General features: G+C 43.8%; 1 protein-coding gene across 1 annotated transcript in view; it reads left to right on the top strand.

The window, feature by feature from the left end:
- Positions 1-1,419: 1,419 nt before the first annotated feature.
- Positions 1,420-25,912, top strand: part of ITGB5 (integrin subunit beta 5) — a 116,120-nt gene continuing 91,627 nt past the window's right edge. The window contains exons 1-3 of the mRNA XM_073305158.2: positions 1,420-1,888; positions 7,847-7,932; positions 24,979-25,183. Of these exons, the coding sequence (XP_073161259.1) occupies positions 1,810-1,888; positions 7,847-7,932; positions 24,979-25,183 (370 nt within the window). The 5' untranslated portion in view covers positions 1,420-1,809. The remainder of the gene's footprint in view (positions 1,889-7,846; positions 7,933-24,978; positions 25,184-25,912) is intronic.

Here is a 25,912-nt window from a genome sequence, read left to right as displayed (position 1 = left end):
CTAGATTTTTATTAGTAAATGTTGGAAAATGTTGATTTCACAATGCATACACAACTGATGAAAAACTATTTCTATTGATGACACACATTTACAGATAGCCAAAGTAAGAAAAATGTGGTTTGAAAATTTACTAGTTTGTTTAAAGGCTATTGTATATTTGTATTGTAACTTTGTATATTTTTACATTTGATGTTGACAATTTGTGTTTAAATGGTCATAAAACTTTAACTTTTTGAATCTCAGCATACACTGTCATTAAATGGTGCTTGTCTGTCGTCCTTCTTGGCTGAACCCTCCTCCCCCAATTTCTCACAACTCTGACAATGTAAATGGATAAAAACAGAAAATGCTTAAGAATAAACAGTGATATTAGCCATTGAAATGACAAAAAAATAAAAAGTGAATTCTTCTAAGCCTGTGAACAGGTTAGGAAATGATACCCACTTGGAGAGAGTGTGTGTGTGTGTGTGTGTACACTAGTTTAGTTCGAAGGCTTGTGCTTGCAGTGTAGCGGAAGGAGTATGGGACTTGTGTGCCAGTGTGTGGGCAGAGTATGTGTGTGCATGTCTGCTGTTTGTGTGTGTGTGTGTGTTGGGGGGAGTATGGGACTTGTGTGCCAGAGTGGGTGAAGAGTATGAGTGGATGCATGTCTGCTGTTTGTGTGTCTGGGTGCCGTCTAGGAGCGGGTACGTGTGTGTGTGTTGGGGGGGAGTACGTGTGTCAATTGGCGCGACGGCTGGGGCATGTGTGTGTTTGACTTGAGAGAGGCATCCCCAGCGGGCGGTTAAGTGTTAAGGATCCCGGCGTGCACACTGGACAGGCTGGGCGGAGGTTTCATATTCGCACTCTCCTGCAGGAAGAAAGTTGCTCAGCCTCGGAGCACGGGGGACGGACCCAGAGAGGGAGGGGACCGACAGAGGGCGCGGAGCAGACCCGGGAGGGAGGGAGGGAGGGGACCGACAGAGGGCGCGGGGCAGACCCGGGAGGGAGGGGACAGGGGGAGCCAGGCCCAGGGAGGGAGGGGACAGCGGGCGCGGGGCAGACCCGGGAGGGAGGGGACAGCGGGAGCCAGGCCCAGGGAGGGAGGGGACAGCGGGCGCGGGGCAGACCCGGGAGGGAGGGGACAGGGGGAGCCAGGCCCAGGGAGGGAGGGGACAGCGGGCGCGGGGCAGACCCGGGAGGGAGGGGACAGCGGGAGCCAGGCCCAGGGAGGGAGGGGACAGAGGGCGCGGGGCAGACCCGGGAGGGAGGGGACAGCGGGAGCCAGGCCCAGGGAGGGAGGGGACAGAGGGCGCGGGGCAGACCCGGGAGGGAGGGGACAGCGGGAGCCAGGCCCAGGGAGGGAGGGGATAGCGGGCGCGGGGCAGACCCGGGAGGGAGGGGACAGCGGGAGCCAGGCCCAGGGAGGGAGGGGACAGCGGGCGCGGGGCAGACCCGGGGAGGGAGAAATGAAGGGATTAATCCAAGGCTTGGGAAACTTGGCTGCAAACCGGGAGGTCCCGCCACGCAACTCCTGAGCCGGTGGCGCTGCGCTCCAGGCCGTTGCCCGCTGCTGATGGTCGGGGAGGGGACCCCCTGAGGCGCCGCAGGGCTCGCTGCCTGGTCCCCCGGGGAGCGGGGCATGCTCTGCGCCCAGCCCGTCTCCGTGACCTGTTCGCCGGGACAGTAATGCGCGCCCGGCAGGCCGGGATCGCTCCTGCTGCAGCGGCCGAGCGGCTCGCTGCCTCCCGCCGGCCAGGCAGCTGTGGCCGCTGCTAGCTCGGCGGGCTCCTCCGCTGCAGCGCAACCCCACCTCCAGCTGCAGGCACTATGCCCCGGGGACTGGGGCTGTCTTCCCCCAGCGCCGCCCGCCTCTTCGTCCTCTCCGCCCTGCTCCACCACCTCAGGGGTAAGCTGGCTGTTCAGGTCTCACCCGACCGGGAAGCTGGGGGGCTGTTCCGAGTGGAAATTGCGAAGATTGCGCGGCAGGGATAATAGTACTAACCATCAGCTCTGTGGTGGCTTCCTGGGGCTGCACGGGGGCTTGTGGCAAGAGAGAGGGGGGTGGGGAAAGTGACTAGCTGGGGCGGGGGGGGGTGTTGTTTCTTCCTGGCAAGGTATCCCTTTGCCAAGTGCTCAGGGAGGGCGGCCTTCCCCCGAAGCAGCTAAAGACAGATGAAGTGCCCCATTGATGTTCCAGATTCTGGGGGCAAACTGGGTTCTGGATTCCTTCCCTCCCCCCCTTAGCGGGGCAGGTGATATCCCCCCATCCCCCAGCACAAAAGACTCCTTGAAACACTTTCTGGATCGAAGGTTATCAATAATCTGTTTCAGAGGGGTAGCCCTGTTAGTCTGTATCAGCAAAAACAAGAGGAGTCCTTGTGGCACCTTAGAGATGAACACATTTATTTGGGCATAAGCTTTCGTGGGCTAGAACTCACTTCATCAGATGCATGGAGTGGAAAATACAGGAGCAGGTATAAATACATGAAAAGATGGGAATTGCCTTGCCAAGTGTGAGGTCAGGTTTTTAAATAATCGGGTTTTTTTAAATTCCATAACCTTGATACTGTACGTTGTCTACAGGGCCTTTGGACTCAAAGCTCTGTACAGGCACTATATATATATCACAAAGTTCACTTCGTCCACCACCAAGGTGCAGCCACCAATGAGTGGGGTTGTTTATCCGGAAGCACGAAAGAGGTCTCCGTGGCAGGGTTCCCCCATCTGAGCCAAGGGAAAATGTGCACGTTGTGAGGAGGTGTTTTTAATGCTGGGTTTGGCATGTTATAAGGGGCTCTTTATAAAGGAGTTGAACTGGTTTCAAGGCAGAATGTAGTGCAGTAGCTGGTATGTGGTTAATGATATTGCCCGACATGACTCTGACACACCTTCCGAAATGAGATAACCGTATCAGGAAAGGAGTAGACCTCACAAAGTGCACGCACATGCATCATGTTACAGTCCTTGGTTCTCCTCATTTTAGGCCAAACAATGAACATGTGGTTCTGAAAACAACAAACTCCCATCAAATTTGGGGACAGGCTGTTAAATTTTTTTTTTGTAAGTGGTGTCAGGGTGCTCAAGAGTTTTTGGACTGGTATCCCTTTTTACTAGCAATCCCAATAAAAAACATTTTTCCCCCAGAGACTATATATAATTATTATAACTGAAAATAAAAATACAGAGCATGAAAATCAACAGTCCCAATAAAATAGAGCAGTTCACCAGCCCAAAGGTTCTCTTGATTTTTTCCTCCTGTGTTTTGATTGTGTTTTATATTCCAAAATGTTTACCAAATTGCCAAATATCACAGTGGTAAATAATAGCCACATGTGCCTTGCTCTTAAAAATACAGATGTTTTGAGTAAGTCACACTTGAGGTGAGTTGTCTTCAGCTAAGCCTGGAATTGCGTGTGCCCAGGTTTCCATATATACTATTGCTTTTTGCTGTTTCTCAAAAGTACCAGATCTCTGTGTCCATTTGGAGCAAATATTGTAAGGATAGTACAAGGAGCAGTTGTTATCTGAACAGACCTGATTATCCTTCTCTAAGTGTCCTGAGAGGCCAGTGGAGAGCTAGCCAGCAGTCATATTGACTTGAACCATTTGAACAAAGGGCTCAGCTTTGATTTTCAATGGTTTCTGATCAATTTTGGATTTCACTCCTAATTACAAAGAACAGGCAAGTTCTTGCTCATAGATATTCTCCAAGGCCCCACTTCAAGGTTTTTCTTTTTAATGTGATTATTTATTTTCAGAGTTGGTAGAGACTTGCTATTGAATGTGGCCTAGAAGACCATATCCCTGGATGTGAACTGCCTTAAACTTTGTGGGTCTGGATTTTACAACTCAAGCCATTCTCTACTTGGCATGAAAAGGAATAAAGTTTGATTATAATCAACTTCAACAGAAGAAAGATTCCTCCCTAGAATATTGATTAGGTTCACTGAGTGTTTGGGTTACAGGTCTTCAGTGATCTAGATGGCAAGTGGCAGCATTAATAATCATAAAATCTAAAACATTCATTTTATTATCTGTTGATATCTAGGCCTCCTTTCCTTATATTGCTCCTGGCACAGGTTCAGCCCTAATGTGAAAGATGTACTTAATCCAGAGAGCTGTCATTGTTCTCCTCAGCAGGGATGCTTTTATGGCTCCCGGACACCTATTAAAACAGCAGCAATTTGTGATTGTGCTCTGATAATACTGGAAATGGCCACTCTCTTTATTAGTGTAGTGCTGGTCTCTTATAAGTTGAGCCCAATAAACTTCTTTGAGTCCACTCTTCATTTATTTACCCCTTGTGTTTACATTATTAACTAGCTACATTTACAAGCTCTTCATCCTGTGGAGAGTGCTATGGCATGGGGCAGTAAAACTCAACAGATTTTCACCATAGATTTTCTTCCATCCTAAGAGATGCTGAGTACTCATAACTCCTACTGACTTCAGCCCCTACGTAGCTAAGGTGGATGAAATCTCGCACCTAACTACATGGATACAGAGCTATCTCTGTTTTAGGCAAGCTGGTACATTAAAATGTGTTATGTACTATGGAGTTGGCTATATTGGGCTTTATGGCAGAACTGGTTTAAAAAAAGGTCGCAGCAATTTGCATGGAGCATCTGTTCGGTGGCCTCCCTGGGCGCCTCTCACAAACTTGCTGTTTGGTGTAGCTCATTCTGCATCATCAGAATTTTGGGATCATAGCTGAGTTATCCTCCTGGGTGCAAATCTTGCCCTTTTCACCCATGGGTGCAGAGGTCCCTCTTGCATTGGAACCAGTGTAGTTCTGCTGTTCCAAGGAAATGGCACGATTTGAGGAAGCCACTCAGAGCCTGCTGGGTACTTGAGCAGCGTGGAACTAGATACAGGGCAGAGCAATATGGAGAATAGGTGCAGATCCTCCAGCCTCTTGTGGTTGGTGGCATGCAAGCTTGGGTTATGCCAGACGGATGGCATGTTAGCAGCTGTGGAGATCTGTGGCTTTGGAGGGGTGGATTCCTTTCCCAGCTAGAGCTTGTCCGAACATTTTTGTCCAAATATGCTGTTTTGCTGAAGCTGAAATGTGTTACATGGAGGTGTATCTATTTTAATCAAGTTAGAGAGAGCCTAAGACTCACACTCTAAAGTTTGGTGGTCAGGGCACTGGCCTGGGATGTAGGAAATTTAGGTTCATGTCTCTGCTCCACCTGATTTAGCATAATCTGAGATGAAAAAGTCAGCACTGACTTGGGCAGAGCAGGGACTTGAATTTGGGTCTCCCAGGCCAGTGGTGATGCACACCACTCAAATCAAAAAGCTCAGGTTTTTGACACAATTCCCTTTTTTGCATTGTGACACAATTCCCTTTTTTCCAGCAACGGTTGAAAGGTTTGGTTTTATTCCAGTGCATAACGAAAACAAATGTTGAAACTTCAAAAGCTGCCATGTTCCCTGCACCTTGCTGAGTGGCGTGAGTAGGGTGCTGTGGAGGAGGCATTAGCCCTGGTACAGAATGGGAAAGGCCCAATGAAGGGAACTCTTGGTTTTCATTTTAATAACAACATTAAGACTAGACGATCTTGTGGTTGCTTCTGGCCTTAAACTCTATTAATACGTAAATCCTCACAGTCCCGCCTATAAATGAGGATAACCCATTTACAATATTTTGTAAAGAAGGTAGGTAAACATTAGCCTCATTTTACAGACAGAAGGTCAAGTGATGTCTAAATGTCAGTGGGAAAGCCAGGATTAGAACTCAGCTGCTGTTGGCTTCTAGAGATGTCCTCTTAACCATACTACTTGGTAAACATCACAAAATATCATTAGTGAGGCACTGACTTTTCAAAACCAGTATCAGAGACACATCTTGGACATTTAGAGCAGTGGTGCTGGTTGTACCTGCAACAGGAAGGCTGATTTCTACAACAGTTTGTTTTCTCTCCAATTAGTCCCCTCCTTTGCCCCTTGAATTAATTTATAAGGAAAATAAAACACAGCAGTTTTGCTATACTACAAAACCCATTGTTACAAGACTTCTTGTGAGTGGGGAAAGCTTTACAGCTTCTCTGAAAACCACATCTAATTGCATGGTTTGGAAATAGAGTTCAACGTGTTAATTACAGATCTGTGCAGACAGTAGCTCAGTTTTATAGTCAATATTTTGTTTCATTTTTTGAATTCTTGAAAAGTCCAGAAATTGGGCTTGGTTTAAGGAGTAAATTGCATGTATATAATAGCAATCAATTAAATAACATTATTGTAATTTTTAACTATTGTTAAATGAAAACAAAACCAGACGGTATCCTTCAATGAAAACCATTGAAAAAGTACAAGTCATAGCTCCCTTGATTTAGGGAGAGTGAGTTAAAATGAATCATCCTGTGGGTTATAGATAATTGCCAGTGTGAGACATTGACATAAACAGTCAGGGCACAATCATGACTTAAAAATTGTGATGTGAAAATTACCCTTTACTAGCTTCTAACCTAGAGCATGGCATTCCCTTATACAGCTGTCCAGCTTGATTCACTACTTCCTTCCTCTTCAATACATCCCTCAAACTTGAGTGACCCCTACAGCCAAATCCAACATTTAAAATTTTTAAATATAAATGCATTCAAGGAGGGCAGCAGTTGGGACTCAGAAGCCGACATTACAACAAAAAGTTCCTCCTAAAGAGCAAAACTTTAATCAGCCTATTCCAGACATCACCAAGTCCACTCAGCCTTCACTGGCTTTATGCATAGTGCAATAGTGTCTGTGGATATAACTGTCTGCTAATAGATGAGCTGTAGCACGAGGCATGAAATGCTTTCATTGACATTCAGTGTGGGAAAAATAAGTGGGCTCAGAATTCAAGCCCAAGGCATTTCCTTTTAGACTATGCAGCATCCACATAGACTCCTCTGTTGGAATTTTGTCTAATTAGTTATCGACAGTTGACGTTAATAGCTGCACACTGGAGCACAGAGACATCGATGGTTATTTTCATCATATCTACAGACACCATTAAACTTACGCTGTTGCATTCAAACCTAATACTTTTGATGTTTAGTACGATTTAACCCTAGTGATGACAACTCAGCACTAATTTAATGTGCTCAGAACCTCCATACTAGATTCTGGGTATAAAATCCTGTTGGTTGTCTTTACTCTGTATGACGCTAATAATTTAAGGGTGCCGATAACATTGCAAGTTGTGTGTGCCGGAGTCAATGTATGTTTTGCATTAGCACTCCACATAAAAAACATACTACCATACAGCGCGGACCAACATGTTCCATTCTAAGATGCATTGGACACTACCCAATATAAACGAGCTGTCTTGCTTAACCTGGATATGCTATGGAAATGACTCTTAATAAATTAAAGCAATTTTGAGTAAGGAGGTGACTCAATTATGTAAATCACTCGTGTGGGAAGTGGGGATCAGAGATAATTAAAGGTTAATTTAAGATTAAAAAGATGTATTAATATTTTACCCTACTAGTTCATTCAGATGAAAAGGAATAATAATAATAATCATAAAAAGCCTACTGGGACTTGTTTTGCCAGCTTTTAAAAGTCAGTGTTATCTAGGATTTGCAAGGAGCAACATTCATGTCAATGTAATGACTGTTGTGTTCTAGCAGAAGTCTTGGAAATATTTAATTAGATTGATCAATTGACTAACTCTTCCAAAAATTAATTGATCTGAGCGGGGAGGAAAGGAAATCACTAGAGTCCTAATTTTCGGTGGTTCAAACTCCAAAGGCCTGTGAAATGTTTAATCTTACATTAATTGTTACATAAAGTGTATTGCGATGAGCAATAAGCTACCAATTTCAAGCTGTTTCACCTGTAAGATGACCCCATTCTCTGTTGTTTTTTATTGTTGAAGGTCTCAATATTTGCACAAGTGGAAGTGCTACCTCCTGTGAAGAGTGCCTGCTCATTCATCCAAAATGCGCTTGGTGCTCCAAAGAGGTATGTACATGGTCTTGCTTTTCTGTTCCGCTTGTGGGCTTTTAGTTAGTTGTGGGTTAATATAAACTGCTTACTGCAAAACACAGAGATGGACTTTCCTTTCCCTCTTCCCAGAACCATTCCCCACTGAAAAAGATTGGTAAAGACGAGGGGAGTTCTTCCATGCCCCACCTGTTTAGACTATCTCACACACATAATTTATAAGCTCTTTGACAAACCGAGAAGTGGATCTGCTTTTCCCTTTCTATGCATCCTAAATATACTTGCACTCTAGCATTTGCTCAGTGCAATACCTTGCTGGGTCAGCATGTTTTGCTGAATTAATCCCATACGTCGTATTTTCAGACCACTGTGTGTTGCTGAATGTTGCACTATGTGAATTCCTTTTCACTGAAGGTTGTATGATGGTCACATCCTCAGTCGGTTTTACTGGAGTTCTAACGACCCTAGTCACTAGCATTTGACTTTATATTTTATAAACTAGCTACTGTTTCTGCAAAGCCTGGAAAGAATCTGATTGTGCGCTTGGCCATACTTTCCATAGTGTTTGCATAATGCCAGGACCTGGTGGTCAGATCTGGGAATATTCAGCTTCCAAACTTCCTGTGTGGGCAGAAATGATTGGATCTCTTCCTTAAATAGTATCCAAATGGAGGAGGATTGCAGAGTGCTCAAAGGTCAGGGGCTGGGTTTGGAAATATAGGGCAAGATTATACCCTCTTACACCCCTGTATAGGCTAAATGCTTGGAAAGGTTACAGACCAGGAAGAAGAGCAGTCTCGACTGGGCTGCTACTCCCCTCTGCCACGCAGGTGGGCAGGCTGGGACTGAGAGAGGGCAGAGCCTTTGATCTACCCTTGCCATGTGCTGTTCTGTATAGCTGAACCAACACAGAGGAGGAAGAAGAAAAGGAGTACTTGTGGCACCTTAGAGACTAACCAATTTATTTGAGCATAAGCTTTCGTGAGCTACAGCTCACTTCCGATGAAGTGAGCTGTAGCTCACGAAAGCTTATGCTCAAATAAATTGGTTAGTCTCTAAGGTGCCACAAGTACTCCTTTTCTTTTTGCGAATACAGACTAACACGGCTGTTACTCTGAAACAGAGGAGGAAGCAATCTACATTAAATATAGGCTTGTTTTTCCCCCTGGAGGAAAGGTGGAATCAGGGAGGGAATTGTGGCGATTCCCCCCCTGATCTCTTCCTGGGGCACTGCAGCTACATGCTGCCCTTTTCACAGGACAGATTGAAAACTGGCAGTGTAGCCCATAAAAACGTACTGCCACACTGTCTTGTGTCCAGATTTACAGTGCGTGTTTATAATATATACACTACCTAATAAAATGATAGCCTTAAATTATTACTTATGTAGTGTCCTAAATTGTGCATAGTGCTTGAGAGAAACAAAAAGCATGATCCCTGCCCTAAAGAGCTTATAATGTATGCACAGAGTGCTCATCTCCTTGGAGGACTGGGACCTAAGTTAAAACCTACCTGATGAGCTATGATTCCAAACGCTGGACTGGGAGGGGAAGTACAGTGTACTGCAAAGATCTTGTGGTCACTTTGCTTAGAAATGCAGGTGTCATGTGGGTTCTGAAGAACTGATGCTGGTTGTCGAGCTCATCATTGCCATGTGCCTAGTGTATTGGGCCCTACGTGAGTTTAATTATCTGGATCCTCAAATGGAGAGGGGGAAAAAGATCAAGAAATTCTGTTCATAATCCCTTTAGGAGCTTGCATAAGAAACTGAGCAAAAGTCATAGTATGAAGAACAAAGAGCAATTGTGACTTACTGTAGCTGTTTTATTGCTGGGCCCTAGATCTGTGATTAAGGAGGTTCACTGCTTGTGTGGCCATCAACTGGTTTGGCCAGAGGTAAAATTCTCAAGTTTTTTGCTGCCCATTTCTGCACTGCTACTTTTCTTCTAGTTCAGTTAGGACATTTTATGTCATTTCTTTTTAAAATTTCTTTTGTCATAGTCTTGAGCTTAAAGGCAGAACCGCTGTAGTGCTCAGACACTTTGTTAGCTTTCATTTATTCATAGGCACAGCTAGGACTGTTAGGGGAAACCTGTTAAGACTGCATTACTGTGTAACCTAAAATCATAATAGTTTTCATGCCGTTGCAAAAGAGTGCATAGTGTGTACAGGGAGAAGGAATGCAGCAAAAGCCTCTGCTTTTGAGACATCTTGTATACAGCTGCAAAAACTATTTCAGCCAAGTAATTGGTGGTGGTGATTTTAGAATACAGGAATGTTGTCTATTAAGCTGTGGGTATCCAATAGGCTTTTTTTCTTGGCATAGAAAGGCAATTTTTGAACAATTCTGCCAATGCAAATGTTTGTCTGGTAGTTGGGGTGACTGTTAATTGTAGGTCAGTTTTTGGCACTAGTGTTGTGATGTTGCATAGCAAGCCATAGATTTTTTTTTTTTTTGTAATGATTTCTAAATGGAATTTGGGGCAAAAAGGGGAAAAATCTATTTACAAGAGAGAAATACATTCTTCGATCTAGGTTGGGTCAGCTATTTAAATATCCATTTCAAAGCCTTTCTTTGCAAATACCAATCATAATAATGAAATAATAAACTGGCCAGTTAAGAACCATGTATTTCTAAAAGACAGTGTTTTTAACTGTATTATAAATGTCACCTTGGATTATTAATTCTGAAAATCTAAAAACGTTCTTGGTTTGCATATCACTTTTGTCTATTTCTCTTAAACTTGAACAATGAAAACACAGTAGTCTAGTCAGTTATATTTTCTGATAATGGATTTCTAGACCATTTCACTTTCATATTTTCATTAATTAGCATTTATAGCCCAAGCATTGTAGCATTATTCTGCCAGGGAATGCCGATTTTAAACCAAATATGGCTCCATTGGAACTTAAACTCATGGAGGTATTTCCCATGTCTAAAATTTTGTAGATGGATGTTTTTACAAAATATAAATAATTTGGGTGTTAAAATGGTATCAGTATAATAGCATGTATTATATTCTCAGTTTGTATTCCCCAAAATAATTTTCTGACCAGTGATCTTTATAGTGTTAGCTCCTAAAAACCATGAAATATTTAAGGGTATAGTACTAACTTAATGCACTCCAATACTGAAAAAGAGCCCTCAGAAATGGATAGTTTTTGGTGTTTTAGTTACTCCGTGGTATTGTGTTAGCACAGTCAGAACAGAAATCACTAAGACTGTCAAGTTTCCTTCCCGACTCTGAACTCTAGGTTACGGATGTGGGGACCTGCATGAAAACCCCGTAAGCTTATTTTTACCAGCTTAGGTTAAAACTTCCCCAAGGTACAAACTATTTTACCTTTTGCCCTTGGACTTTATTGCTGCCACCACCAAGCATCTAACAAATATATGACAGGGAAGGAGCCCGCTTAGAAATGTCTTCCCCCCCAGATCCTCCCCAAACCCTACACCCCCTTTCCTGGGGAAGGCTTGATAAAAATCCTCACCAATTTGCATAGGTGAACACAGACCCAAACCCTTGGATCTTAAGAACAATGAAAAAGCAATCAGGTTCTTAAAAGAAGAATTTTAATTGAAGAAAAAAAGTAAAAGAATCACCTCTGTAAAATCAGGATGGTAAATACCTTACAGGGTAATCAGATTCAAAACATAGAGAATCCCTCTAGTCAAAACCTTAAGTTACAAGAAGACACAAAAACGGGAGTATACATTCCATTCAGCACAACTTATTTTATCAGCCATTTAAACAAAACAGAATCGAACACATATCTAGCTAGATTACTTACTAAGTTCTAAGACTCCATTCCTTTTCTGTTCCCGGCAAAAGCATCACACAAACAGAGAGACCCTTTGTTTCTCTCCCCTCCAGCTTTGAAAGTATCTTGTCTCCTCATTGGTCATGTGCCAGCGAGGTTATCCTAGCTTCTTAACCCTTTACAGGTGAAAGGGTTTTTCCTCTGGCCAGGAGGAATTTTAAAGGTGTTTACCCTTCCCTTTATATTTATGACAAAGACCCAATAAACATGGAAGCCAACGATGCCATTTTGATAGTCACTTTTCAGAGCAGAACTGCATGTTGAGGGTGTAGGCTCTGATGAGAACTATCACACAGCTGGCTCTAGCTGAACTTTCCCTGCATGTAGCTGGTGGCTTGTGGTTAGATAACTGAAAGTGCTGTAATAACCTTTTCCCTCTTCTTATGTGACCAGATGGAACAAGGGACTCTTTAAAATGTGATTAACAGTTTGAATCCTACCTCCTTTCGTTGTGATTGAGGCAAAATGTCTTTAAAGTGCAGTGTGTGTGTTCTGAGGGGCTCCCAGCAAGCAATTCCAGTTCATTGCCCAGTGTGAGTTCTGCCTGTCTTAGGCCTCGTCTACACTTAAAATGTAAATCGACATAGCTACATCGCTCAGGGGTGTGAAATATCTACTGCCCCTATTAGAAACCTGGAAATGAACACAAATTTGGTTGGCTCACGGCAGAGCACCTTGAAAGCTGGGACTGAAATGAGTCAATTTAAATTGCCTACTCTGCACCATGTGACCTTGCGGGGAGGGAAGAACTGTAGAGAAGAACGAGTCAGAGACTCCAGCTGGTGGGAGCAGCTGCAGAAACAGCTGAAGTAGGGATCTTTGGCCATTCAGACAACTTTCTGCAGGTTTGACTGGACTTTTTCTGCCCTGTGCTGATTGGTCATTTGCTCCAATCTCTCAGTCTCTTCACTTCAGCTTCACTTCACATCTTCCCCTCCTACCCTCTTTTCCACTGCTCTGTCCCCCTCATTCCTGTTTCTTTTAATGTCCCCTCTCTCTTTCCTGTTGTTTCCATTCATCTGATCCACTCCTAACTAACCCCTCTTCCAAATAATGAAACAAACATATTTGCCACCATTACCTTGTTCACTCTGCTTGTGTGTTCCACCCTTTCCCATGTCTCTAGTCTACTTAAATTTGTGAGCTCTTCTAGGCAAGGGCTGTTTGTTACTCTGTTTGTACAGTGCCTAGCACAAAAGGGCCCCATTCTTGGCTGGTCCTTAGGCACTACCCTGATAAACATGATTAATAATCTCTTAAAGAAGAAACTGCAAAATATGCAGATTTAAGTGGATAGTATTGAAAGCCTCTCCATAGTGTGGTTTTTAAAGATGATGCAATGGCAGGGGTGTCTGAGTAAAAATATGTCAGAGAAATAGAATATGGATTTGCAAAGTGATTGAAACAGCTACAGCCTGCCCCTTTCTGCTGGAATCTAGAGGAAAAACCAGAATCCTTTCTTCAGACTGCTAAGGCCTTACATATTCCTTTCAAACTTGTACTAATTTGTACAGTGTTTGGGCTTTTTCATCAGCGTAATGTTTTCTGGGTGGCAGCAGAGGAATCTAGCTGACCTCCCCTTGGAGGCCTGTTTGCCAATATTGCTGGAGCTGCTCAGGTGTGCTGGTGAAAGCAGATGGCTCTGATGGAAGCTCTTCTTTCATAGTGGGAGCTGCCATTGCACCTTTATTTCCTGCCAAACTTAGCCTCATATGGAACGAGCAAAAGGAGAAAAAAAAAAAAAAGCTGGTCTCATCAAAACCACTGGAAAAAATGTCATCTCTGGTATTTATGCTGGGAAGCTGAGGGGGGAACAAGAGATATTATTGAGAAATGAATCAAAAGATGAAGCTAAGGAAAGGGAAATTTAGGCTGAATTAATGTAAGATTGGACTGAATAAAGAAGAAATAAATGCCAGGGAAAAATCCGGCACAGATCAAGGCAGGAATTAAATTATTATATGAACTAAATGTTTCCTACAGTGAATCAAGTTGTTTTGTATATAATTTGTCTATTGTTGTTCCAGTTCTTTTTTTGTCTAACCTTTGTTTGCTTGGCTGCCATTAGTTTGGGAAATCCTTGGGGAAGGGACAGTATTTGGCAAGCACCTAGCACATCGTGAGTGCTACTGTAAACAAATGAAAACATTCAGGCACTTTCTAGCCAGATTAGCTTTGCTCTAGAACAAACAGCGTTTGGTTGCTAACCTCTGGTGGCTATTTAATGGGTTTCTTTGTAGGAGAGGCAGACGGTGAACTTATTGGCAAGATTGCATTCATATTCTTGCATACATGGTGCTTATTTGAGTGTTTTGATGTTAATTTACAAATGGGAGCAAGCTGCAAAGTCTGGGTCTGAATTTCAGCTTTTGTAAAGTTTGGGTCAGGGAGTTTGGTTTCAGTTCATCCCTAGATTCTGTTTTGCTTATAAACTATTGTAGACTGTATAATATCCTCTCCTCTTCCCCTTCCTCCCTCTGCTTCTTTCCGTACAATCTTTGGGAGCATCTTACTTGTCTGTCATTGAAGACTTGGCTTTAGTGTTGTTATGGATCTGGTGCCAAAAGCGTGCTTGGCACCTTACTGATCGTGTAGGAGTGAGATAATGTAGTGACTTTTTTTTTTTAATTTCCTGATAGACTGTTTGTTCATTGCTCCTGCAAGGTATGAAGTAGATCAGTGAAATACTGTAGATTTTATAAATCATGGCATAGCATAAATAAAACATCTGCACATCATCTTGATTTTTTTTTTAAATTCTTTGGTTTCGTGCCAGACATCCTAGGAAGTAAGCAAACTAGGGTGGGATGAGTGCGGAAGGGACAGAAATGTCTGAAAAAGAAGCATGGGAAGTTGCGACTTGACATTCTGTGGATTCCACAGAGAAACCCAGATGCAGGTAATTGATAAAGCTTCAAAAACCACAGCATAAAGGAACTAAAACCTGCTGATCTTGTGTTGAGGCTGGTGTGTGGAATTCTGCTCCTTTGCATGTGTCTGCCAATGGATAGCGGGCCAGAGCCTATGTAAGCATGCATCACTCATTCCGGAGCCCTTAGCTGTCCCAGATGAAGTCCACATACTCCTTTCCTTTGACAGATGGCCATTGTACACTGGAAACTCTCCGAAGTGTTTCTGTTATGCCACCCGGAGGTGTGAATAGTTGTTTGCTGATAGTAAGTCACTGATGCCATCGTATGGGTAACTTGTAATGTTGCTTCTGTAGTTAGTTATGTGTGTCTGCAGATTATCATACCTATTGCTGATAAGCCTAATTTCAGTACCTGCAAACTGGTTGAAACTATAGTAAAGAACAAAATTGTCATACACATAGATGAACATAACTTGTTGGGGAAGAGTCAACATGGGTTTTGTAAAGGGAAATCATGCCTCACCAATCTACTAGAATTCTTTGAGGGGGGTTGTCATAAATATAAAGGGAAGGGTAAACACCTTTAAATCTGTCCTGGCCAGAGGAAAAACCTTTTCACCTGTAAAGGGTTAAGAAGCTAAGATAACCTTGCTGGCACCTGACCAAAATGACCAATGAGGAGACAAGATACTTTTGAAGCTGGAGGGGGAGGAAACAAAGGGTTCTCTCTGTCTGTGTGTTGCTTTTGCCAGGTCCAGAGCAGGAATGCAGGTCAGAACTCCTGTAAAAAGTCAGTAAGCAATCTAGTTAGATATGCGTTAGATTCTGTTTTGTTTAAATGGCTGATAAAATAAGTTGTGCTGAATGGAATGTATATTCCTGTTTTTGTGTCTTTTTGTAACTTAAGGTTTTGCCTAGAGGGATTCTCTATGTTTTGAATCTGATTACCCTGTGAGGTATTTACCATCCTGATTTTACAGAGGTGATTGTTTTACCTTTTCTTTAATTAAAATTCTTCTTTTAAGAACCTGATTGCTTTTTCATTGTTCTTAAGATCCAAGGGTTTGGGTCTGTGTTCACCTATGCAAATTGGTGAGGATTTTTATCAAGCGTTCCCCAGAAAAGGGGGTGTAGGGCTTGGGGGGATTTTGGGGGGTAAGACGTTTCCAAGCGGGCTCTTTCCCTTTCATATATTTGTTAGACGCTTGGTGGTGGCAGCAATAAGATCCAGGGACATAAGGTAAAATAGTTTGTACCTTGGGGAAGTTTTAATCTAAGCTGGTAAAAATAAGCTTAGGGGGGTTTTCATGCAGGTCCCCACATCTGTACCCTAGAGTTCAGAGTCGGGAGGGAACCTTGATAGGGGTCAACAAACATGTGGACAAGGGGGATCCAGTGGATATAATGTACTTAGATTTTTAGAAAGCCTTTGACAAGGTCCCTCACCAAAGGCTCTGAAGCAAAGTAAGCTCTCATGGGATAAGAGGGAAAGTCCTCTCATGGATTGGTAACTGGTTAAAAGATAGGAGACAAAGAATAGGAATAAATGGCCAGTTTTCAGAATGGAGAGAGGTAAACAGTGATGTCCCCTTGCAAGGGTCTGTACTGGGACCTGTTCAACGTATTCATAAATGATCTGGAAAAAGGGGTTGTCAAGGTTCCTTCCCCACTCTGAACTCTAGGGTATAGATGTGGGGACCTGCATGAAAAACCCCCTAAGCTTATTTTTACCAGCTTAGGTTAAAACTTCCCCAAGGTACAAACTATTTTAGCTTTTGCCCTTGGACTTTATTGCTGCCACACCCCCAGCTGGAGCCCTCACCCCCTTCTGCACCCCAGCCCCCTGAGCCAGCATGGTGAAAATGAGCAAGTGAGTGAGGGTGAGGAGAGCGAGCTGGGGCGGGGCCTCAGAGAAGGGGTAGGAGATGGGCAGGGCCTTGGAGGAGGGTGGGGCAGGGCAAGGGTGTTTGGTTTTGTGTGAGTAGAAAGTGGGCAACCCTACTCGAGATAGTTAAGTCCCAGGCAGACTGCGAAGAGCGACAAAAGGATCTCTCAGAACTGGGTGACTGGGCAACAAAATGGCAGATTAAATTCAATGATGATAAATGCAAAGTCATGCACATTGGAAAACATAGTCCCAACTATACATATAAAATGATGGGGTCTAAATTAGCTGTTGCCACTCAAGAAAGAGATTTTGGAGTCATTGTGGATAGTTCTCTGAAAACGTCCCCTCAATGTGCAAAATCAAACAGAATGTTGGGAATCATTAGGAAAGGGATAGATAATAAGACAGAAAATATCATATTGCCTCAGTATAAATCCATGGTACGCCAACATCTTGAATACTGCGTGCAGATGTGGTCACCCCATCTCAAAAAAGATATATTGGAATTGGAAAAGGTTCAGAAAAGGTCAACAAAAGTGAATAATGATATGGAACGGCTTCTGTATGAGGAGAGATTAATAAAACTAGGACTTTTCAGCTTGGAAAAGAGACGAGTAAGGGAGGATATGATTGAGGTCTATAAAATCATGACTGGTGTGGAGAAAGTAAATAAGGAAGTGTTATTTACTCCTTCTCATAACACAAGAACTAGGGGGTCACCAAATGAAATTAATAGGCAGCAGGTTTAAAACAAATAAAAGCAAGTATTTCTTGACATAAAGTCAACCTGTGGAACTCTTTGCCAGAGAATGTTGTGAAGTCCAAGACGCTAACAGGGTTTGAAACAGAACTAGATAAGTTCATGGAGGATAGGTCCATCAATGGCTATTAGTCAGGATGGGCAGGTATGGTATCCTTAGCCTCTGTTTGCCAGAAGCTGGGAGTGTGTGACAGGGCATGGATCACTTGATGATTATCTGTTCTGTTCATTTTCTCTGAAGCACCTGGCATTGGCCACTGTCGGAAGACAGGATACTGGGCTAGATGGACCTTTGGTCTGAGCCAGTATGGCCATTCCTATGTTTTTCTGAGCCCTCTTTGTACCAATTTATGATTTTTGAGGCCAAATGCTAGAACAATGTATAAGCATATGTCAATAACTGGGTCTAAATTGGTGTAACCTACACATGGAGGAGCCAGAAGACAGTATAGTTTGTATGTGTATACATAGACGCCGACTCCATGGGTGCTCCGGGGCTGTCTGGCAGCGTTCGCACGCTTCGGGAGGGGGGGAGGAGCTGGAACATGATGTGCTCAGGGGAGGAGGTGGGGCCGGGGCGGGGATTTGGGGAAGTAGTTGGAATAGGGGCAGGGAGGGGGCGGAGTTGGGGCGGGGACTTCGGGGAAGGGATTGGAATGGGGGCGGCGCAGGAGTGGAAAGAGGTGGGGCAGGGCCATGGCCTCATGGAAGGGGTGGGCTGGGGGCGGGGCCAGTGGCAGAGGCAGGGTCGAGCACCCATGGGGAAGAGGGGAAGTTGGTGCCTATGTGTGTATATGTGAGGGAGTCCTGCAATGCCCCTTCTTACACCTTCCTCTTAGTTGCTTTTCTTGCTACGCTCTAGTCCCTCAGTGTCTGAGTTATACTACCTGTGCATTTAAACCTCTGGGTGGCATGTTTTCTTCCCCACGTATTAGTATAGTATCCAAACAAACAGCAAAGAGTCTGAACCACTGCATTTAGATTACTGCATTTAGATGCATTCAGGAGTATTTGGACCTGTGGTTTGGTACCAGCCCCACATCAGTTACCAAGCATGAAATCTTGGCTGCTGCTTGAGCTTATGAGATACATTCTGCAACAAGTTACCATGATTTCCTGCACTCACCAACTGCAGACATATGCCTTCAAAGTTTCTTCTGGGGCCTTGGTAAGGTACGCTAAAAAATCAAAAGCATGTATGTGACGCTAGCAGACCCGGTGCCAGCTCATGCCAAGGCCACTAGTCCTGAACTGAACACTGACCAGCACATAGCTGGAAACCAGTCTGGCTCATCTGTGTGTTGGCTACAAGTGTTGTCTTTGGTATAAGATCTAAGGTGCAATTGACTAGTAAGTGACTGGTCTTCTGGAACTGGGAGTAACTTAAATACTGTTGTGATTTTTGGTGTAAGGGGCCATCTGACACAAATACAGGCTTGCCTGGATGGCAAGATAGACTGAGTGCCCAAGGGGACTGTCTGTGACTCCAAGTTAAGGCTGTTATAGTGCTTCAGGACTTCACACTGGATACTCGGTTGGTGAAATCTAAGTACAGAACTCACTACCAGTCTGAGGTTTGTGCCCTGGTTGGTAACATTCTCCCCTGAGGTTGGTACTCATGTTCCTGAGCCACTCCGGACAGCTCAGGACAATGTAAATATAGGGTCGCAAGTGGGCAATTGGTTCCTGAAGCAATGATGTGAGAAACCTGTACTACTTCTTCCTATGTGTAGCTTAGTGGGGGCTGGGGGTTTTGCTAGAAGCACTGCATTTAATTGATCTGTTTATTAATTTGATCTCATTCACATTATAAAGAAATGTGAAAGGTTCTCGGTAGTGAACTACTATAAAGATCACCCGGCTTTTCAGCTCTGTTGGAGCCAGCACGTCGGAGGCAGACTGCTACTGTTTCCCCTGCTGATACATCTGTTTTTAAAAAACTAACAGGAGCAAGACAATTCCCTGATCAGTGCAAAACTTAGAGGGAAGGGCTTGGGTGCTGAATGCTGTTGAAGGCAGGATATTGGACTAGATGGACCACGATCTGATCCAGTTTGGCAATTCCTGTGGTCCTACTTTGGGTTATTTTAGAAGAAGAAATTTCAATAGAAAAGACTTAAATGTCAAAAAAAATGGGTGGATTAATGTTTAGTGAGTGCGCAGATGACAATGAGCTGAGAGGCATTAACAGTTATTGTTAGGAGATGGCTATGTACAGTGGTTGCCCTTAAATTTTCTGGATAGTAACTAAATAGCTTTGAGTCAGTGTTTGTAGTATGCGGTGTATTCCCGACCGTAATTACAGAAATATACATGGGGATGCTGTAGCCACTGAGAGAACCGTATCTCTTAGTATAAGGAAAACCAGACAAGCTTTTAGGGGTGACCTCTGCAGGGCGAGATTTGCCCAAAGGAGCACAGAGACTTCCCAGCAATAACTGAGCCCCACCCTCTGCCCCATGAAAACTCCCAGGGAGGCATGCAGTGGTAACCTCCCCATTCTTCCCTCATGGTCTCTGCCAAGGGTGTGAAGCTTTAGACTCGTGGCGCTGAAGGAGGAGGAAAGGTGGCTTCATGGCAGTCCCAGTAGTGGAGGTTGCTGAGGAGATGTGCTGAACCAGTGCATCCAGACACCTTTGCCATACCCCTCACATAAATGGGTCACTCCTTGAGTTGTGCTGATCCCTTTTTCTTTTCCCCTTCAATTTCATGTGTTGTGGTTGCTATCTAGTGTTGCATTCCTGGTAACTTTCTGGACGAGAGGGGTGTGTGGCCTGTGCTGTTTGCAGAAACCTGGGCTGAATGTGGCTGGTAGCCCATCTAGTCAATAACAGTCATAGTTCTTCAGTGGATCTTCCCCTCCCTAAGTCTAATTGATTCTTTCCCTTGTGGGTGGCTTTGGTGACTCTATCTTCTACAGCTCTACCAAAAGGAGGAAAATAGGCCACCAGAGTGTCATTGCTACATATGTTCTGCTGTGTCTTTCCCCTCACTCAAATACAGATCCATGTATACTCAGGCCATTGCATACTGGCTTCTTCCTTTTTCTCTAAATAACACGGACAGAGAAGCTCAACAACATGGTAAACAATGCTGTATCTAGAGACCTTTTTCACAGTGCTGTCACACACTGATGAGGAAAGAATTGCAGCTGACCTTGCTGCTCCTACCTGCCCTATCTTCCTAAGTAGGTCTGTGTTTACTTCTCCCCTTCCAAAAAATAAAGGCCAGATGCAAAGCTCATTGAAGTCAGTGGGAGTCTTTGTCTATGGCTTCACTACAGCTTAAGTTGACAGGGGTGTGAATTAGCCACCCCCTTGAGCAATATAATTTATGCCGATTTAAGTTCCGGTGTGTACAGCGCTATGTTGAGGGGAGAACTTCTCCTGCCAACATAGCTCCCGCTGCTCGGGGAGGAGGCTGGAGTAATTAAGCTGTTGGGACAGTTCTCTCTCTTGGTGCAGCTGCACGGCTGTAGGGTCTCTAGAGTAGCCCTAGCCTTACGATTAATATTCATGGGCTTTGGGTCAAGCCTGAAGATTCCTGGAGACATTTGGTAGACGTTTCATGTCATGCCAGGTCGGGCTGTATTTCTGGTCCGCGATGAACCCCAAATGTCACCTGGTTTGAAGTTTCTGTACTAAAGCTTTGACCAGTATTAGTACTTCAGGGATAATCACGCACGGCTATGCGACTGGTTGAAACTTTCTGTTGCTCTTGTGTAGGTTACGTTAGTGCAGTGATAGCGCTCTTTCTAACGTGCTGGTAGACAACCAACACAAATAAAGCCACACAGCCAGGTCAGCGCGTAGGCTGCAGGAAAGGTCTCATATACAATCAGGATGGTTATAGTACTTCACATTTCTGTAGTGCCTTCCCTGAGAGGTTTTCAAATGATTATTATTTGTATTGTGGTAGCACCTAGAGGTGCTGGTCACGGACAGGACCCCATTGTGCTAGGAGCTGTACAAACATACTCCCTGCCTCCAAGAGCTGACACCTCTGCAAAATGCTTTACAGACACTATAGACTGTGGAGCCCATGCTTCCCCTGGTGAACTTACTCATTCAATTAGCTCCATTGCTTTCAGGGAGACTACTTGCTTGAGTAAGTGCCTGCCAGGGTGAGTAAGGGCTGCACAATCTGGCAGTTGATACTGTAAGCGCTTAGAGGCAGGGGTTATCTGCTCCTCTGAGTTTATACAGTGCCTAGCGCACTGGGGCCCTGATCTTGCTTGGTCCCTACACACTACTGTAATAAACTTGATTAATAACATATTCCTATTTTCCAGATGGGGATTTTGAGGCATAGAGAGGTTGTGATGACAGAAGGAGACTGTAGCAAAACTGGCAGTAGAACTCCAGGGCCTGATTCTGGTCTCAGCTAAGCCAGGAGCAACACCACTGAAATCCATGGGGCTGTGCAAGTGTAAAGCCTGTGTAAATGAGATCAAGAATCAGGCCCCGAGTTCCTGACTCCCAGAGGGGGCTTTAGTCAGCAGAGCCTCCTTCCTTTTAGATTTCCCTTAACTCCTCCCACCATTTGTACAATATGTCACTCAGGCTATGCAGAGACCCCCACTGAAGTCAGTGGGGGTATTTTCATTGACTTCAGTGGGGCTTAAATCAAACCCTTACAACGTATCAACAGACCCTAGGTAATCTTTTTAAAATCTGTCCCTTTACCCACTGTTCTGATTTTCTTTTTGTTTTTTAAGAAAAAAAGAAAAGAAAATGATTTAAATAGTCTTTCTATCTGGAAGGTCACCTGTTTGCATTACATGTTCCAAGAAATTAATGTTAATATCTGTATGACATACCATTCCTTTGGTTAGACTTAGTATTTGGAAGCTGGAATGTAAATCAAGTATATTTCAAATATAAACATTCTAACCTTGTATTAAAAAAATGTTTTGGGGATTCTGTGTGTGTGATGGTGGCACAATATTCAAGTTCTTCCCTCATGTTTTAGGAGGTAGTGAGAAGCTCTTCTGTTCATTATTAAGAAGAAGTCGGTCTGATGGTTAAAGATGAGGCCATGAAATGTAGATTCTATCATTGGTTTTGCCACTGACTTGCTGTGTGACCGTGAGCAACTCATTAGATGGTTCTGTGCCTCAGTTTCCCCCTCTGAAAAGTAGGGATAAGTAACACTTCCCTACCACAAATGGGGGTTGTGAGAGGATGACTTTGTTTGTAAAATTCTTTGAGATCTTCTGAGGAAAAGAGCTGTATAGAAAGATGTGAAGATGCCTAAACTGAGTAATTGCTTATTTTTATTTTTCCCAGGCTGTTGAGTGAATTGGAGGGATGGTTGGAGTGGTTGTATTTATGGGTTGTCCTTTTATTTTTGTATTATTTTGTGTGGTTTTAACCTATGGGGTCGGCACTCAGAGCATAGGATGGGTGTCTCTATGCAGCTATCTTCCAGAAATTGGAGGAAATCTGTCAAAATTCATTGAGCTTTGGGTACCTAACTTCCTCCGGCGTCTTTGAAAATCCCCACTCCATAGTTTCTAAAAACTCTTTGGAAAAATACTTGGCCTCTTTATGTGTCCGGCTGTTACAAAGCCACTGCCCCAGGGAATGCTGTGTGTTTGGATTAAGTTTCTTTGTTGCTAGGGCTGAGGGACATCTCAATGCAGTTGGTAAACTCCCTGTGATTATAACAGCCATTTGTTGCCCCAGAGCAAGATATCAATTGTGGCCTACACCCCAGCACTCTTCCTTCTAAATAGATAGGATACACATTTGCTGTAGTTTGGTTCAACATTAATCGCTAGACATACATGAGGGCAAGTTGGAGATTGAGTCCATTTATCTACGAGCCCATATTAGGTTTTAACATCTTCCTCAACATATACAGCTTATTTCTCCCCTTCCCCTTTAAAACACTCCATTTCCCACCTATTTCTGCTCCCACTTCCTCCCAGCGATCCCAGAATCTCTCCTCACTCTTCCTTTTATTAGAGAGACAAGGTGGGGCAGGTAATATCTTTTATTGGACCAACTTCTGTTGCTGAGAGAGACAAGCTTTCTAGCCACACACAGCTCTTCCTCAAGTCTTGGAAAGGTACTCCCAGCATCACTGCAATATTGTAAGGGACCATTCAAGGTAGAGTGGCCTGTTAACACCTCTGCAGTCCTAGGACAAAAAAAGAGAGTTACCGATTTTTCTTATAAGCCAAAAATCCAGTGTCTCTGTTCAGTCCATGATTTTTAGTGTCTGTGCAGAGCTGTTCAGCATATATAGAGTTGTGTGTAGTGGTCAGAGAGTTATAGATGGCGAGGCCTCTAGGGATGATGTTTTGTTTCTTGCATTTGCTCTGGAAGCAGATGTTGCTGTTAAGTTTTTCTTCTTTCTTCATGTTGTGGAGTTTCCATTTCAAATGGCTAAATTCAATATCTTCCATTGTTGTATGCAGTGTTGTAGCTGTGTCGGTCCCTGGATATTAGAGAGACAAAGTTTATGGCTTATAACTACAATCTGTAACCCACTAACCCCCTCTTTTTGTCCTAAGACTGCAGAGGTGTTAACAGGCAACTCTACCTTGAATGGTCCCTTACAGTATGTGCTAACTATTTATGTTAAACAATCTGTTCCACCTTGCATTTTACTGTGATCCTGGCAGTACATTTCCCAGACTTGAAGAAGAGCTCTGTGACACTTGAAAGTTTGTCTTTCTCACCGTGACTTCTGTGACAGACATGGAGCCCTAGTTACAGCTTTCATTTGATACCTTACAAGACACTCTTTATAGACAAATACTATGACAGCAATATGTTATGTGTAATGAGTTTGTCAGGCCTGTTAGGAGTTGCTGTCATAGAGCAAAAAGAAAAGGAGTACTTGTGGCACCTTAGAGACTAACCAATTTATTAGAGCATAAGCTTTCGTGAGCTACAGCTCACTTCATCAGATGCATATCGTGGAAACTGCAGCAGACTTTATATATACACAGAGAATATGAAACAATACCTATTCCCACCCCACTGTCCTGCTGGTAATAGCTTATCTAAAGTGATTATCAGGTGGGCCATTTCCAGCACAAATCCAGGTTTTCTCACCCTCCACCCCCCCCCCCCCACAATTTGTGTGGGGGGGTGGAGGGTGAGAAAACCTGGATTTGTGCTGGAAATGGCCCACCTGATGTGGGGGGGGGTGGAGGGTGAGAGAACCTGGATTTGTGCTGGAAATGGTCCACCTGATAATCACTTTAGATAAGCTATTACCAGCAGGACAGTGGGGTGGGAGGAGGTATTGTTTCATATTCTCTGTGTATATATAAAGTCTGCTGCAGTTTCCACGATATGCATCTGATGAAGTGAGCTGTAGCTCACGAAAGTTTATGCTCTAATAAATTGGTTAGTCTCTAAGGTGCCACAAGTACTCCTTTTCTTTTTGCAAATACAGACTAACACGGCTGTTACTCTGAAACCTGTCATAGAGCAGTGCCTCTTGATCACACCATACACTCCAGCTTTCACAACATTTCTGAAGAATTGTCCTCTCCCATATCCCCCCTGCTTTCTCACTGTTGCACTAATTTGATCTGAAAGGTTCAGTCCCTCTAGGTACTGGATGCATTGGCAGTGCAGCCAATCTAGATGACATTGTCCTCTCCCGCTCACCTCCCTCTTGCTGTAGATCGCTGCATGTCAAAACAAGATTCCCGTTGCGGAATTGATTTTTTTTCTCTTTTGTTCCTTCTCCAACTCCTAGGAATTCGGCAGCACAAAATTCATCACATCGAGGTGCGACTTCGTAGAAAACCTGATTACGAATGGCTGTGCGGGGGAACTTGAGACTCCCAAAAGCAGCATTAACATCATGGAGAATCTTCCTCTAAGTAGCAAGGGCTCCAGCTTGACCCTTTCGGATGTGACACAAATAATGCCTCAGAAGATCTCATTGAATCTGCGGCCTGGTGAGTTAACAGTGATGCTGACCTTTGTTCTGGATTAGAAGATATTTGAGGGGTGTGTGTGTGTGTGGTGTGTAAAATTCTGAGTAGATTTGAGATCTCAGGCCCTGATCCTGTAACTTACAACACAAAGGGGAACTGCTAAACCCACACAGTCCTATTGACTTCAGTCCACCTGTGCACTGTGGAGTAAGGGCCTCAGTATTTCTGCTCACTCGAGAGGGTACTCCTGTTATGGTGACCTCCAGATGAGTTAATTCTTTATAAAACCCTTATAAGTACTAGTCTTAATCCTTTATAAAATGTAAACGGACATTCTGAACTTCAAAATTAGTCAATTAAAACGAAAGTTCCTACACATAACCCCCAGCCTGATAATTGTTGTGGTTTACAATCATAATGTTCTAATTAACCACATTTAAAAACTGCTGGTCCCTGTTGCTGTGTGAAAGACCCAGAAAAATACAAATGGCAAGATCAGGGCTTTGGCTGTCACTGCCATAGGAGGTCTGAACTTGTGACCCCACGCCACCCGTTCCCCTGGAACTTCCAATTACAAAGCAAAGCATTTATAATTGAAAGAGCGGGACTCAGCCGTGGAAGCATGTTTGTTATTTAACGTTTCTTGCAAAGGGAAAAAAAGCTGTCGTGTGGGTTCAGCATTCTTACAAATACATTTGGCGTTTGGTGCGTAAGACCCTTTAGAGCAAAGCTAACAGCCGATATAAGCGC

This window comes from Lepidochelys kempii, chromosome 11 (genome assembly GCF_965140285.1).
Source record: "Lepidochelys kempii isolate rLepKem1 chromosome 11, rLepKem1.hap1, whole genome shotgun sequence".
NCBI classification, from domain to species: Eukaryota; Metazoa; Chordata; order Testudines; family Cheloniidae; genus Lepidochelys; species Lepidochelys kempii.
The sequence above is the reverse complement of the archived record's forward strand: the minus strand, read 5'-3'. Positions and strand labels throughout refer to the sequence as shown.